Source organism: Psittacula echo, assembly GCF_963264785.1.
Source record: "Psittacula echo genome assembly, chromosome: 9".
Lineage (NCBI taxonomy): Eukaryota > Metazoa > Chordata > Aves > Psittaciformes > Psittacidae > Psittacula > Psittacula echo.
In genome coordinates this window covers 18007032-18023250 of record NC_137745.1, presented here as the reverse complement: position 1 = coordinate 18023250, position 16219 = coordinate 18007032, and the positions used below count along the sequence as shown (strand labels likewise).

Here is a 16219-nt window from a genome sequence, read left to right as displayed (position 1 = left end):
CACAGTTGGTTTTGTGTGACGTCTACTATTTGAGGATTTGAAATCCATTTTTCTTATGAATGTGCATCCTTTTTGACAATGGTCTGCAACACAGGAATCTAAACATGTCATTTCACTGCACTGGGGTGTGTTGAGGTTCTCCTGGAACTGTGAGATTTATGGTGAGTCTTATTGCCTTTGGATTAATTATTTGAGTTGACTTGTACTAAATACGAACATACTTTGTGTTATAATTTCACAAGTTCTAGTAATACTGCAATTAAAGGAGTGAAACTTATCTTGAACTAAAGGAGACTGTTCTTGGGATTAAAGCGTGAATAGTTTATAGAGAACTTTTTGTTTTGTTTAAAATAACAGAGCTTAAGCCCATTATAACTTAAGTTCTTAATTAAAAAAAGGTACATTAAGATTTATTACATTGACTTTTGGAAAATAATATGACATTGTGTTCTATGTGTTTATGAATGAGCCACTTGGAAGAGTACTCTCTAACAAAAAAAATGTGTCTTTCAAATACTAAGAATACCCTGTAAATTTTCCCATCATCTGAGATCTAGCAGTTCTTTCATTCCTTTCACTTAACAGAATTTCGTATTTGTTGAATATTGTATGTTTTTTAGATCTTCTGTCTGTCTAACCAATTTTCCTACCTTAGCAAGTACTTTCAATGCATATTGTATTTCAGGCCTGTATAAAATCACAGTTTCAAGTAAACAAGGTTCCCAGTGTTCTTCATGAGATGACAACTGTCATTCCTCAATAGGACATTTATCGAATGCCATCTTGGTCATGTGCATTCTTTGTTACTGTTGGTTGGGGTTTTTTTCCCTGAAGAGGCAGGATTAGCACTTCACAATTTCTGAATAAAAGAAATTAAGTTACACGAGAACTGGTTTTAGCCATATGCTTGTATTTTTCGTTTCTAGGAGTTTTTTAGGCATAGCGTGTGTCCAGTGAGATGGATCTTTTGATTATGTGGGGAGAGTATCTCTCTTGTCTTCAGTTCTTTCAGATATTCCACTTGGAAGAGCTGATGAGTTTCCAGTAGATCTTTTAGGGAGTTGAGTGCCAGCTTACTGTATGGGGTTTATTATTATTATTCTAATTTTGACCAAATTAAATGTCATGCCAGTGTTGTTTTAGGCTTAGTGGCCTTATGTGACTGTAGCATAACTTTTAAACTGTACTTTTTCCTCATTTTGCAAAGGTTGCTATGCTTAAAATCCTGTTTTTCCAAGTTTTCTTCATGCTTTCAGGTACAATTGTATCACTGTCAATCATTTCACAGAAATTGCTCTTGGTTTCTAGTGTATAAGTGTAATTTGTATTATGTTGGCAGAGACTTCCTGTAGAGCCATAGATTTGGTTAGTTTTAACGTTGCTTTGTGAAATGAACTGATGTTGATAAAAGTCTTTCCTTCCAAGACTGATGAGATGGCTTTTTAAAATGTATTGTGCAGCTGCATTTCATACTGTAAATCCAGGAAAGACACAATACTCGTGTTCTGCTGAGTTTGAGTGTAATTAAAACTGTTCAAAGTACTTCTGTGCATAACCCTCTTAATTAATCATCCTATTGTTTGCTGAAGAGGACGGTAAGGTAGGAGGTTAGTTACAGACTAGAACAGGGTTATTTCTGTGCCTATGAATTTTTTCATTCTTCATGTATGTGGTGGGAAGTTGTCTGCCTTTCTGAACTATATGGGCCAAGTCTGGATTTTTCTTTTGTTGTCAGGCCTTTCATGAGTACAAATGTGAGAATGTAGGCTGTTGGCTTCAACTCAGATGGCTGCACCTTGATTATTTGGTTGTGAATAAACAAATGCTGGTAGAAGCAAGATTTTATTTGAGGGCAAGATAATTTGAATTATCATGCTTTTTAAGGCAGTGTTTTCTCATCCTCTTGTCTTCTGGCTCTAGGTTGAGATTTAAAGGAGTAAGATACAATTAAACTGCTTTTCTTCACTGGTGTGCTGCTGTCAGGGTTGCACCTTGTCCATGAGTTTGAAGATTTTTCTGTAGGATCACAAGAGAGTAGAGAATCGGTGCACATAGGATGGTATACTTAAGACTAATGGCAGTTTCATTATGGTTTTTCTGCTTTTTGGTGCTTCAGAGTTAGACTGCTGCTTTGCAATATGGATAGGTCACTGCCTAAATACACACAGATGAAGCTAGTGTGGGATACCGAGGCTATGTGGAGTTAGTGTTATATTTTTAGATGAAGCATGTGACAGTGGTGTTCTGGGGTCTGCATGAGCTGCCTCTCTGTCTCTGGGAGCAGGAGCAAAGCGAATCCCAGATTTGTTAGTGTCAAGTGGCTTGGGAGATCTGCTCATATGAAGAGCCAGCAGTTCATGACATTGTACAGAACCAATATAGAATTCTCTTTTTCTAAAAAGAAAACTGTTGCAGGTGGGATATGTTCCCTAGGAAATGCTATTGCCTTGCTTGTTCTGCCTGTAGCTTGCTTTGAAGTTGTTCTGCTCCAAAGGATATGGCTAGCTCCCCCTTTCCTCAGTTCAAGAAAACTGGCACCTAAACATACAGAGTTTGATTGATCAGGATATGCTAACTAATCAGCAAATTTGATTTGTAGTACCATTGTGACAGTGTTAACTTCATAGATTCTGAACTTACAGGGGATAAGGATATAGTTGTCTGTTGTCTTTAGTATCTCAGGAGGATGGTCATTACTGTTGAGCTTTTTAGTCAATGTAATCCTAGAATTTCAGTGATTCTTTTAAGGGCAACTTTGAGATGGATACAGAAAAGCTCCACATAAAGAGCAGTAGTACCAAGTGATAGTAAGGAGAAACAGTATGAATTGATGTCGTGGTTTAAGCAGGACAATTGAAGAAGTGAAGAAGTTTAAGAAGGACGATTGACTAAGATGTAGTCTTAGTCAGAAAGCTGAATGCAGACCTCATGGAACAGCAGTCAAAATGTGAACTTGACATTCTGTAATTCTAATTCAGTGACTTAGTTGGAAGACCGGAAACCTGCACAGTTTTTCTTCATCCTGCTGTCCAGTTCATCCAGACTTGTTCTGATTTGGAAGGAGGCAAACTGCCAGAGTGGCAGAAGAATGTTTGTAAACTACGTAATAGTAATATTTAAGCAAAATTTGAGTCAGGAGTTGAAAAGCAAGAATGTTGCATGCAGACTTGCTTGCTTGCAAGAGCATGAACTATTGAGTACATCTTGAGGGGACTTTATTCCAGCTTGATTGTTAGGATTTCTGAAGCATGAATCCTTCCTTGTCCTTCAGCAGTTGTCTTTGTCAATAGAAAGCATGGAGACATTTTAAACATTTATCTGAGGTATTTAGTAGTCAAATCTAAGGCCGTTACGGTACTCTTCACTTTATTAGATCCTTAGTTAGAGCCTAATTCTACAAATTTGTCAATATGAGTTGTCACTTGGAAACAAATTATGCTGATGCTGTCTACATCCAAGGGGAGATTAAAGTCATGTTGGTCAGCATTTCTCTGCAGTGATAACTAATAACATCAGTAAACAAGGAAATTACTGCTTGTCTATACAGTTTATTACCCCATGTGCCTTGACAAACTAGAATGTTCTAAATCTGTTTTTTAAAAAAAATGAAACTCACTTTTGGTGGTTTGGGTAAATAAGAGCTTATTAGTTAGGGGCTTTGAACTCAGGTTTTTTAAGCCTTTCTATTTCATATTTCCTTGAGCATTCTCTTAATGATGTGTTAGCTTTTGTAACACCAGCAGGTGTTTGTGTGTTAAAGTCCTGTAATTGCTTGTCAATATTTTTGTCAGACTACAAGAATTAATTACATACATTTTACTCTGTAGATTCTGCTTTCTCTACTAGAGCGTGTTCAGGTTAGCTGGAGAAGATGTAAGGTGGCCTGTAGTGTTTGTTACCAGACAGTGCCAAGAGCATGAAGTAGGCTCAGGGTTTACATCCTTAGTATTTCTGAGCCTGTACATCATATGCTAGTGGTTTAGGGCAAACTAATTCTGAGTTTAATGGGATTTTAATTTGGGTTTGATCTTTTAATACAGGTCACATATTCCTTAACATATATGCAAATAATTGTTGCTGAAGTGTTACAAGACGGAAGTTGAGGCTATTTATTTGGTATCCAAACTCTTTTGCTTTTGAGGGTGCGTTTGGAGTGCGTTTGGGGTTTTTTGTTATTATCTTTTTATTAATCTAATGAAAACTATATTGGTAACTCTCCTGGTTTTTCGAATTGCAGAGTAAGTGAGGTTCATAGGAAAACATTTTGATTATCTGTTGCTGCAGTTGGAAACATTAAAAATAATCTAAAATATAATGCATAAAGACTTGCAAGCTACTGATGTCTCAAAATCTCAAGAGAGATATGTGAATCTACGATGGTTTGCTTTAAATGAGAATAGCAACAACTCGTTTTTTCCACATCTTAGATTTAGGGTATTTGTCCAGATTTGTTTTGTGCTTTTCTCATAGTCATTGAGGACATGCTAGTTCTTCAGATCTGAAAGAAATGAAAAAGCAATCTGCTATGTTTCAGTGAGGCACACATAACAGCCATCCTGGCAGCATGCAGTTAGTTGGACGTTTACTGTAAAATGTGTTTCCATCAGGACAGCTTTATAGACACATGTGCACTTCTCAGTAGTTTTTTTTAGCTGTTTCAGCTTCATGTCATGTTTAATCCAACCGTGACCTCCTCACCCTTGGCTGACCAGTGGAGGGTCCTGTCTAACAAAAGTGTTACTCTTTGTTCCCTGGTTCAGCTGTGAGGTCACATTGACAGGTAAAGCTTGGGATTACAATAAACTATATTAAATTTATTTTGTGGTAGTGCTTACCCTCCATCAGGCAGGTTAACTTTCAACTGGGTGCTGTAAAAAACAGACTAGGTTTGAAGGTGATTTGTAACTGGTGTTTGTGACAGGCGGGTGAGAAAGGAGGATGATTGTGTTTTACAGTTGTGATAGGGTTTGGTTTCTATGTTGTTGTGGACATCTGTTTTCTGTTGTTTTTAATGAGGTATTGGAAGGTTTAAAATAGTTGGCTAGAGCTTTCACCACTTGTGCAAGGAAATAGAAGAAAACACATTAAATTGTTGGCAAACTTAGTGCACTGATTCATCTGTTTAGCACATGAAAAATGTTTTTTGTCATTAGTCCTTTTCTAACTGTTTTCACGTGAATTGCACTTTACAGGTAGCACCAATGAACAATCAGGTGGTTTTAAAAGAGGGCAAAATTGGAGTGGGTTAACATGAAAGGTGTTGGGCACTTTTGGCCCTCACTGAAGATGAGTGGAACTGATGCGTAGGGAAGGCAGCATTGATGGGTGTACAAAGCTAACCTGTCACATTGACATCATACCCAGGCCCGTCAGGTCACAGCTGAGGAGTACTGGAGCAGTCTCAGCAGGTTGTGCTTCTGCCTCTGAGTATGAGAACAGGACTTCAATCTGCACAGCTTTCAAGAGGACAGCTTTCAGAATAATTAAACTCATTCTTTAAAAGGAGATACGTTTCCTTAATATAGTTACGACCAGAAGATATTACTGCAGCATCATAAAAAGAAAACAAATTCATGTAATTAGAGCTCTTTGGCTATTGATTTATTGTGAAAATAAAGATGTTAAAGAACTGTTTTGCAGTGTGTAACTTGTGAGATATGTGATTGGTCTTTCTGTTTTGCAGAACCAAACTGAAGAACCATGAATATGAAACTTTAGATCAGTTGGAGGCTGATCTGAATTTGATGTTTGAAAATGCCAAGCGCTACAATGTTCCAAATTCTGCCATCTATAAAAGAGTACTGAAAATGCAACAGGTTATGCAGGTATGTGGTGTAGATCAAAAGGATATAACTTCACATGTGAATTTATTTCCCTAATTAATATTTTTCCAAAATAATTTTAAACTAGACCTGTATTTGCAGTAGTAGTTTCTCGCTTAGGGGGAAGTATGTGAACGAAGAGCATCATAGAGTGATTTTTTCTCAGCTAAGTGCTGCAGTCTGAAATGGCAGTGTTTCCAGATTGCTTCCTCAAAATTTTTCCTGACAGTTAAAAAGAATTACGCTGCTATTTTATGTCACCCAACTTTATATTAAGTAAATCACTGGAAATACTTTGAATGATCTTTTTAGTCTCAAAACCTGTAGTAGCATCTTTCTTTGTGTATCTCATCTGTTCTGATGTTTAATACTGTGCTCGAAATGTCTGGCAGTGAGTTTGGCTTCAGGGATTTGTTCTTTTCTCAGGCAAAGAAGAAGGAGCTTGCTAGGAGAGATGACATTGAGGATGGGGACAGTATGATTTCTTCTGCTACATCTGATACTGGAAGCTCAAAAAGGAAAAGGTATGCACTCCTGTAGTTCCTGCAGACCATGACATTGCTACAGCTTTTATTTGTTAAAGGGAATATTAAACAATGTTTTCTCGCATTTGTGTAAGGATTTGTAATTCTGAAACTTAACCTCATTAAGTGTTGTTTCCAGTTAATTCAAAACTATTTCTTGACTTTATTTTCCCTTTTTTGGCCTATTCGCTAGTTGACAGTTGTCAACACAACTTCAGTGCAACACGTGGCATGGACACTGTAGTTGCACTGAATGAAGTAATTTTGTCAGTGGATATCAGGATGTTTATTTGTGTTATCTTTTTTTAGCCTGGTGTGTGGCCTGTCTTCACAGGTTGTTAGCAACTATTGCTACTTTTCTACTACTTCTCCATTATATGACTGTGTAGTTTGGGTAGCAATTTCAGAATATAATCTGAGTTTACGCCGTAGCTGAATAGTGTTTTGAGATTTTATAGTATTAGTCTACAAATACTGTTATTTGGTGAGGTTTCCTGGCACAAACATTTTCATTTTGCATGAACTCTGCTTGGAGAGTTTTTGTCATTAATGCTAGAGGACTGCTCTGCTCTCCGTTCTGAATTTACGCTCTTCTGTTACTTACCTGTAAGCGGCTATGCCAAAGAGGGTATTTGACAAATAGACAAACTGATAATAGGTTGGTTACTCTGGATACTGTAATGTAAACAAAATTCACAGTGATTTAAAGTATACTTTTTAGTGAGCAATAATGGTGGCTTATGGAAAGTATTCTTTAAAAGTGAAAACTGTTGTGTAATTAATGCTAGTGATGCATTTCACTCCAAGGGATAATTTCTCTAGTTTGCTTCATGGTATCATTTGAAGTAAGTTCTAACTGCTGATAATGCAATAGTAGCAACTGCCAGTGTAAAACTGTAATTTCAACATATGTCTTTGGTGTAGCTTTCTTTGATGAACCTTCCGCTTCCTGTATTTTTAGTTCTTTGTTTTGGCAAAGTAACAGCAGTTGTGGGGGGAAGAAGGGAATGAAATAGACCATCAGCAAAGATTCACTTAAGAGCAGTCAAGTAAGTGCAATGATGTATGTTCATAAAAAGTCTGCAGAGGGAAAATGTTAACATGGATTTAGGAGGTGGTACAGTCTAGGGATGCTAGGAAGAAGAAACATAGTGGAATGGTAAGACAGACTACAGTACCAAATGAAGATCAGGTAGGAACAAATTGCCAAAAAATGGCTAGTTTTGTGATCTTCAGATTCAAAGAGATGTACTAACCTCATCAAGCAAGTCAAACTGACATCAATGTCCTTTTAACTCTATGTTGCTTTTGATCACCTTGTGCAAGAGAATACTGAAATGCTTAAAAGAAAAGATCTGTCAGGTCTTGTCATGTAAGAACAGTTAAAAGAGAAAAAGTAGTGCTCATAGATGAGGGAAATCAGAATCATTTTATTTTCTTCATGCCAAAAAAGAACCTAAATATGCTTTTGATCTTGTCAGTTCAATGCTTGCTATCAGTTTCATTTGCTGCAAGATAGGAAGTAAAAGAAGACTGTAAATGCTGTGATAGCAGAAGTGAAACACTGAGAGGAATTCCAAAATGTTGTTGAAGAAAGAAAATAATAACCTGGGCAAAATACATCCCATTGGGAAATACTAGTGACAGAGAAGAAAGTTGTCTGGAAGTACCCTTTTATGTATCAGATGCATGGCCTTTTACTATTTCTGCTTCCATTTTGCTTTACCTACTTTCATTGAACTAAATGTTAAAATTTGGAAGTGTGCTAAAATGTGGAATTTGAAAGCATGTCTCTGTTCTGGCATTGCTCGTCTGCTAGTGTGAACTAGCAGATTAATGTGAACTAACATTTTCAGCACTGAAAATAATGCAGAAAAAAGGTTTTTAACCTATAGAAGATACATTTTGAATTTTCTCACATAATATGACATTAATTTTCAGTGGTTATATTGCTGACCTTGCCCAGGAGCAAGAGGCATTTGAGGCATGATGCTATGCTGGATTAGGCATATTTTAAATGTAGGAGGAAAAGATCCAGATTATGGAAGATCTCTGATGCTGTTTGGTTTCTAGCAAGTTGTACAGTGAAGATTTGCACATTCAGCAAATGAAGATAGTTTATGATGATGTCATTGTATTTACAGATAGTATAGTCAAAGGTATGACTGCTTGAGTAAGTCTTAAAGAGATTGAAATTTGGAAGCTGGTTTAAAAGTGCTTTGTAGAGAATGCATTTCAAAGGGCCACAGTGTCTGAGCTGAGTTTAGACATTATTGACATAAGTTTTCCTCTCCCTTATCTGATTTGCTTGTAGATCATGTAGTGTATCTACAGGGAGCCATACATAACTGTTTCCTGATAAGCTGTGTCTTGGGTGTGCTGTCAAATTTCTTGAGACAACCATAATAGTTACACTTAGGACTGTAAGCTTTGTGTACGTGGCCATTTTCTACTTGGGTTTGCAGTTTTGGCAGGCTTGATTGTCTTGTAACTTCATTTGACTGGAATTGGCAGATGTTTAAGCAATTCAGACCCTTCTTTATACTACATTCTTGATGTTCTTATTTTCTTATAACTGGTACTAAAGAAGATACAGAGTAACTGAGATAAATATCTCAAGTCTTTGATATTCTGCATTCAGCAAAAGTAGTCATAAAGATGCTGGCTGAAGGGGTTTTCCCTGTTCACACTAGACTTTGAAGTCATGGATGCAGGTGCCTAGTCCTGACTGATCTTTTTTCTCTGCAGCGGCAAAGTACTTAGAGCTCCTTTTGACCTTTGCACATTTGAAAACTATTAAATTTTTTATTCTGTAGAACACATGTATGAGAGAAAAATCGTATTTTAAAGTTGGTTTCCTGTTTGTTTAGTGAACTGCTGGTTGTAATGCTGTCATTATTTGCAAATGGACTAATGTTTTTAGTACGTTGTCTTGATGTTGAACATCTTGTGTTTGTGTGTTCAGGTGCTTGTGGTGTTTTTTCATGGTAGAGGGTAATGTCATTTTGATATTAATGCTGGAAGTGGGGAAAAGAACCCCTGACATTTTTGCTTTTTGTTTTTGTTCTTCTCCTTAACCTAACAGTAAAAAGAATATCCGAAAGCAACGAATGAAGATTTTATACAATGCAGTTCTGGAAGCTCGAGAACCGGGCACAGGCAGACGGCTCTGTGATCTGTTTATGGTTAAGCCATCCAAAAAGGACTATCCAGACTATTATAAAATTATCTTGGAGCCAATGGACTTGAAAATGATAGAACATAACATCCGCAATGATAAGTACGCAGGGGAAGAAGCCATGATTGAAGACATGAAGCTCATGTTCCGAAATGCAAGGCATTATAATGAGGAAGGCTCCCAGGTACTGTTTTGATTCTACAGTCACACTTACCTCTGCTTCTTTGCAGACATATAAGTTATGGTAGGATGGTTTAGCTTTGACTGTTACTCACATTATTTATGCTATTGTTCATTGAACTAAAATAGAAATACAACTTTTTTTCTGCTAATGTTTTAAATTCTGTCTCTGTCTGTAGTTGTATAAATGTGAAATGCAGCAGGCTCCCTTGTAAAGGTTAGATTTATTTCCCGTTAGCTAAACTGTCCACTAAAAGAGTGTCAGCTGAATGTTTCCTAGTATGGTTTAAAAAATAATCCAGTTACTATTTTATCATTATTCATCCTCAGTTAATCACACAGTGAGCAGTCATCAGCATATGTTTTGGAGCACAGAACCACTGAGAAGGGATGTCTTAGTTGGAAAGAAACAGTCTTTGTTTTCATGGAGGTGGAGAGTGTGGGAGATACCGGACTAGAAAACCTGACTTACTGAGCCTAGCCAAAGGAGTCTGAAAAGAATATGCTTTTCATTTACAAATAGATTGTAGGGTGTGTCTATATTGTAATGTTTCTCAGCCAGCAAGCGTGATGTTTTTAGAACAGTGTGGTGGTAAGAAACCTCCAACTATTTCTAATAAGGAACTTGATCAGCTACTGTAAAGGACTTTATGATGTGGTTGCATTCACTGGGATTGGATTTGAAGACCCAGGAGTACTGTTGTAGTCCTTTCTACCTTGTTGGAATCACAGTAGTTCAGGAGATTGCTCAGCAAAATGGTTTGATGAGAAGGCTGATAAGACAACTGCACCTTGCTGTTTTATAGTCTTTGGAATAGAAATGCAGCTCAATTGGATAATTTATTCAAGATTTATATCTCCCTGATTGAGATTGTGTTGATCAGTTCTGCCTACCTGCATAAGTCTCTTAAAGGTGAACATTCGAGAAATAAACCCTTCTTTTTTCATCAAGTATTTGGTTTTGCTTTCAGCTTTTTCAAACTAACATGTAAATATTTCTTGGGGGCTAGTTCTAAACTAGTTTAAATACAGTAAACCTTGTTTTGTTTTGGTTTGGTTTTTCATTACTTTACTGATTAATAGGTATACAATGATGCCCATATGCTGGAAAAGATCCTTAAAGAAAAAAGGAAAGAACTGGGACCCCTAGCTGAAGATGATGATGTTGCATCCCCTAAACTAAAGCTAAGTAAGGCAGCCTTGTACATTGCTATGCCTCATGTCAACACTTCAGAATACCCAACCATACAGATTAACAGATCTTCCCTTTAAAATAGAAGATGTGACCTGCAAATTTACACTTGACATGCAAAGCAGAATTGTATTTTCAAAATCAAGACAGCAACGGTGTATTTATATAATAGAATTTAGTTGTTGCATATAGCATTTCCTAAGAAGGGTAACTGGGAACGAAGAAGGAAAACTTCAGAATGGTTGGAATGGCTGGCTTTTAGTCGAGTGGTGTCATCCAAATGTTAGGTGTTGCATTACATGCTTAGTAACAGTTCATTAGCACACTTAATATGTGCTGCTGGGATTGCTTACAAGTAAGGTGCTTCTCAGACTGAGTAAAACTCTTCATTTCCCTGAAGAGTTTTCCCAGATGTTTGATTTGCACAGAAAATCTGTCTATGCCTTTGCACAGGGATTTGCACAGAACCATAAAAGAAATGTGAGTTTTTTTTAGAAAATTATAGAAAAACATGAAAAACACAGGCATTTCCAACAATATCTGTTCCTAGAGCTGTTACTCTCACAAACTAGACTTGCTAGTGCTCAGATCTTATGTCCCCTTAAAATGTGTTCAGAACTGAGCAAACTGAGAGGGATAAAATTGCACAGAAAGGCTTAAAGAAAATAACTGCACGGAGTCTTCTTGAAAATAGGAATGTGCAGCTCTTAGGTAAGGTACAGGTATTAGAGAATTCACAGGCAGAGACCATGCAGTACCTTAACAGAGATCCTGAATTAATGAAGAAGCTAATCTGATTGATAATCCCATGAGAGGTCTTGTTTTACATTTTACCTGTAATAATCCTCTCTAAATTGGCATAAACCTGTCCTAAAGGAATCTGATACTATTTAGAATGCTTAATTTTAATGATAGCAAAAACCCTGTGATGACTGGATTTTGATAGCTGTAGAGAGAAATTCATGTAGAGCTAGTAAGACCAAACTGAATTTAGAGGAGTCGTTAATAACATTAGGTAAGAAAAGATGCTTTCTGTGCTTAAGTCTGAAAAGACCTTCAACATAGTAACATATGATTCTGTGTTTGACAAAAACAACATTGAAAAAATATTCATACAATTACAAAAAATAAAGGAAGCTGCAGCTGGGGATGGGCTCCATGTTGTGGCTCTTCGCTCATACCGTGAAGTGGTTCTTCAATAAGCAATTCTCCAGTGGAAAGGAGATGGACAAAGGAGTGTGCAAGCTCTGGTTTTGCAATGATTTTTCTCCCCCCTTCTGTCTGCTTAGGTAGAAAAAGTGGCATATCTCCTAAGAAATCAAAATACATGACTCCAATGCAACAGAAATTGAATGAGGTGTATGAAGCAGTAAAGAATTACACGGATAAACGAGGCCGGCGACTGAGTGCCATCTTCTTGAGGCTGCCATCTCGGTCTGAACTTCCGGACTACTATGTGACCATTAAAAAGCCCGTTGACATGGAGAAGATCAGAAGCCATATGATGGCAAATAAATACCAAGATATTGATTCCATGGTAGAGGACTTCGTAATGATGTTCAATAACGCTTGCACATATAATGAGCCAGAATCCTTAATTTATAAAGATGCCTTGGTCCTGCATAAAGTTTTGCTTGAAACTCGGAGAGAAATAGAAGGAGATGAGGATTCTCATGTGCCCAATGTCACTTTGCTAATTCAGGAACTTATCCATAACCTTTTTGTATCTGTTATGAGCCACCAGGATGATGAGGGCAGATGCTACAGTGACTCCTTAGCTGAGATTCCTGCTGTGGATCCCAACTTCCCAAATAAACCTCCTCTGACTTTTGATATTATCCGAAAAAATGTTGAAAATAATCGCTATAGGAGGTTGGACTTGTTCCAGGAGAATATGTTTGAGGTACTGGAGAGGGCGAGGAGAATGAACAGGTGAGTGAAGCCATATTTTTCAGGTCCTTTGTCTTATCACGTGAGTTTTGCATGTTAACATTAGGCAAAGACTGAAGTTTTTTCAAGGTGTTTGCTTTCCTTGATACGGGTGTTCAGAAAACTAAATCTCAAAAGCTCTGTCAGATCTTCAATGGAACGTATGCTTTCATTTAAAAAACAAGGAGAAAGTTAGGTTTCCACCCTGAGATAATTTTGATATTAATTTTCCAAAGGTACACCTAATGATAACCAGGTTTGTGCTGATAGTCAAATTGAAAAATGAAGAGGAGGAGCTGTTCACTGGCTGCTTGAATAGTGAATTACTCTTTTGGAGCAATCACGGTTGAGTGAGTTATGATAATATTATGCAAAAACTATGAGCGCTTGCAACTTATTGCAGTGTTTTACTTAGATTAGGTAGGGTGCTTGGAGATGTGCAAATGAGATCTTGACCCCTGAAGGAGGAGGCTTAAACAGTCGTATTAAAACATCTACCAACAGGAGTATGGGTAATTAAAATAAGTCAGTTTTGTTAATAATACTGTTATTACTGAAGTTTTCAGAAGTTAACAAATTGTAGAGATCCAGTGACATGTAGTTTTGGTTGCAATGAGTTACCTTTGATTTTTCTGGTGTTTCAGGATTGGTGCATACATAAATACTGTTTTGGGTAAACTTTAAAACATACTGACAGCAGAGTAGCAGATGGAACACGACTTGCCAGTGTCAGTAGAAGCGGCTGCTTCTGCTAAGCAAACACAGAGATCTGTTGGTAGCATGAAGCTTTAGTTTTATCTCTAAGTGTGGCAATTGGTGGCTCTGTGTTTAGGATCTTGTTTGAGTCTACATAAACTATGTTTCTGCCTTGGTGTACGTATTTTTGTATAGGACTGATTCGGAGATTTACGAGGATGCAGTCGAACTTCAGCAGTTCTTTATTAAAATTAGAGATGAACTTTGTAAGAACGGAGAGATTCTTCTGTCACCTGCTCTCAGCTATACCACCAAGCATCTTCACAACGATGTAGAAAAGGAAAAGAAGGAAAAGCTGCCCAAAGAAATAGAGGAGGATAAGCTCAAAAGAGAGGAGGAGAAGAGAGGTAGCTACATTCTTTTTGTTAGTTTTAAATGCATTGATTCAAAAAAGTACCTATGGGTATGATGTATGCTGTGCTGTTGCTACAGCTTCACCTCCTGGAGGAACCTTAATAGTCTGATTGTTCACCAAGGATCCTGTAATTTAAAGTTATGGAAGATTTATTTTGTTTTGATCATTATCAGCCAGGCCAGACAACTTTAAAGAAAGAGGTATATGTAGATTTTATCTGTATGTAAACTCTAATCAGAACACATTCAGGTAACAGTAATCTTAGTTGAAGGATATTGTAAAAGAAAACAATAGTTTTTTACTACAGCTTTCTGCTGATCATAAACTTAGCAATGACTGTTCCAGTTGATCTTCCAGTCATTTCTTTTTTGACAAATCCTGAGAGATTTTTATGTGCTGATGGTGTTGTCTGTGATCATGCTTTTTAACACTGCTGAAGAAATGGTTTTTAAGAAAGCCTTTTGCGTTTCTTACTTGGCTAGTACGAGTGTGAAGAGGAATGGGCTTGCACTATTTTGAAGGGCAGGAAACTTGCGGTGAAGGTCCTTTGTGTTTCACTCTTCCTGGCTATTACTGTCAGTATAATGGTTGTGGAGCATGTCTAGGAGAACGAATAAAGCTTTGTAATTGCTCCTTTCCACAGATGGGAGCAGAGCTGTCAGCTTTTCATCCTTAAATTGTCTTTCTAACATGGTTCATCTTCCCACGTAGCACTAATGTCAGCAGCTGTGAAGTCTGGTTGCTCCAAGCAGGCTGAGTATTATAAGAGGACAACAGCTGTGACATCCTTTTTCTGTCTTCCTTTGAGAGCCAAAAACCCCAAAGGAAGCAAGTGTGCCTTTCTGAAGGCTTCAGAGCTCATGGCTGTCATTGAGTTCTTCTTAACTAATTGGGAAGACTCAATAAAATTTAACTGAAGACAGGAAACCCAGCCTTCAGCAGCACCAGTAACAGAAAGGCTAGCAACACAAAACATGCTTAAACATTTCTTCATGCTGAAAGTCAGTGACAGAGGGACATACCAGGTATCATGTGGCACTTCTGCACTCAGGAAGGTGTGGGGGCATTCGTATCAGTAATCTTGGCTAACATGGAAATGTGCCATTACTAATTACTAACATCTTGTTTTCCCTTCGTGAAATAAGAAGCTGAAAAGAGTGAAGATTCCTCTGGGTCAGCTGGGCTGTCAAGCTTGCATCGGACCTACAGCCAGGATTGCAGCTTCAAGAACAGCATGTATCACGTAGGAGATTATGTGTACGTGGAGCCTGCTGAAGCCAACTTGCAACCTCATATAGTCTGTATTGAGAGGCTATGGGAAGATTCAGCTGGTAAGGATGTCTTTGCTATAGGAAAACAATATGGTGAAAGTTCTCCTTATTGCTATTTAAAACTTCCAGTTTGAGCTTTTTCTGTGCAGAAATATGTGTGGAATGCTGAGTATTTTTCTTATTTCTGAGTTGCTTTGTTCCAAAAAATATTACAAATATGAAGTTCTTGGATTAGCACATACTTTTTTTTGTTGTTCATCTCTACCTATCTTTAAATAGTAAGTGTCCCAGAGAATAGGGTCTTTGAAGTGGTATGGGCTCCGTGTAACTTAGGTGCAGAACACCACATGGAGGTTTTCTGTGCTGAGAAATCTGAACCAGTTGGGCATATTTAACCACAGATGTTCCACAGAACAACTCAGTTTCAGAACTTGCCTTTGTTAAATTTCAGAATTGAGCCGAGTCTTTCATCTCCTAAGCCAAATCAAGCCATAACAAGTACTGTGTTGTTTTTTTCTCATCAGTGATGCCTTCTGTTTGCAGCAGGTACTTCCCTTAAGTGTAAGGAAAGCTAGAGATATGGCAAGATAAGCATGGTACACTCTCAGCAATCCTGGAAACTACAGTTGCTCACAACTACAGTGGGGTATAATGCAGTTAACCATTTTGGTTGCACTTTTTTTTCAAAGGGATGGAATGAATGTGTGCTATAAAGGCAGATTAAGAAGACCGTGACTTAAATTTGGAGGAGAGAAATGTAAGGCAGGATATAATTAAGGTTTGCAAAATTATGAAGTGGATAGATAAGCTGAATGGAAAAATACTATTCAAGAAATCCACCAATGTTAGAGGGCACTCATTGACACTAATAAATCAGACTGAAACACATGAAAATGTTTGGCTTTTTAATAGAGTGGGTAGTGAGCCTCCTGGCTTTCCCAGGAGCTTGTGGAGGCAGATTATTATCAGCAGGCTCAAAAAAAGGTGAGACAAGTTCATGTACAACAGGTCT

The 16219-nt window shown here is 37.5% G+C and overlaps 1 protein-coding gene across 11 annotated transcripts in view; it reads left to right on the top strand.

Moving 5' to 3' along the window:
- PBRM1 (polybromo 1) overlaps positions 1–16219 on the top strand; it is a 69085-nt gene that overhangs the window by 25326 nt on the left and 27540 nt on the right. For all 11 annotated transcript variants that reach the window (XR_013957619.1, XM_080625272.1, XM_080625276.1 and 8 more), the window contains 7 exons: positions 5684–5825; positions 6249–6346; positions 9432–9708; positions 10788–10893; positions 12186–12828; positions 13717–13928; positions 15082–15267. Coding sequence is in view for 10 of the 11 variants with exons in the window: in XM_080625272.1 (XP_080481398.1) it covers positions 5684–5825; positions 6249–6346; positions 9432–9708; positions 10788–10893; positions 12186–12828; positions 13717–13928; positions 15082–15267 (1664 nt within the window). In the remaining variant the exon portion in view is untranslated. The remainder of the gene's footprint in view (positions 1–5683; positions 5826–6248; positions 6347–9431; positions 9709–10787; positions 10894–12185; positions 12829–13716; positions 13929–15081; positions 15268–16219) is intronic.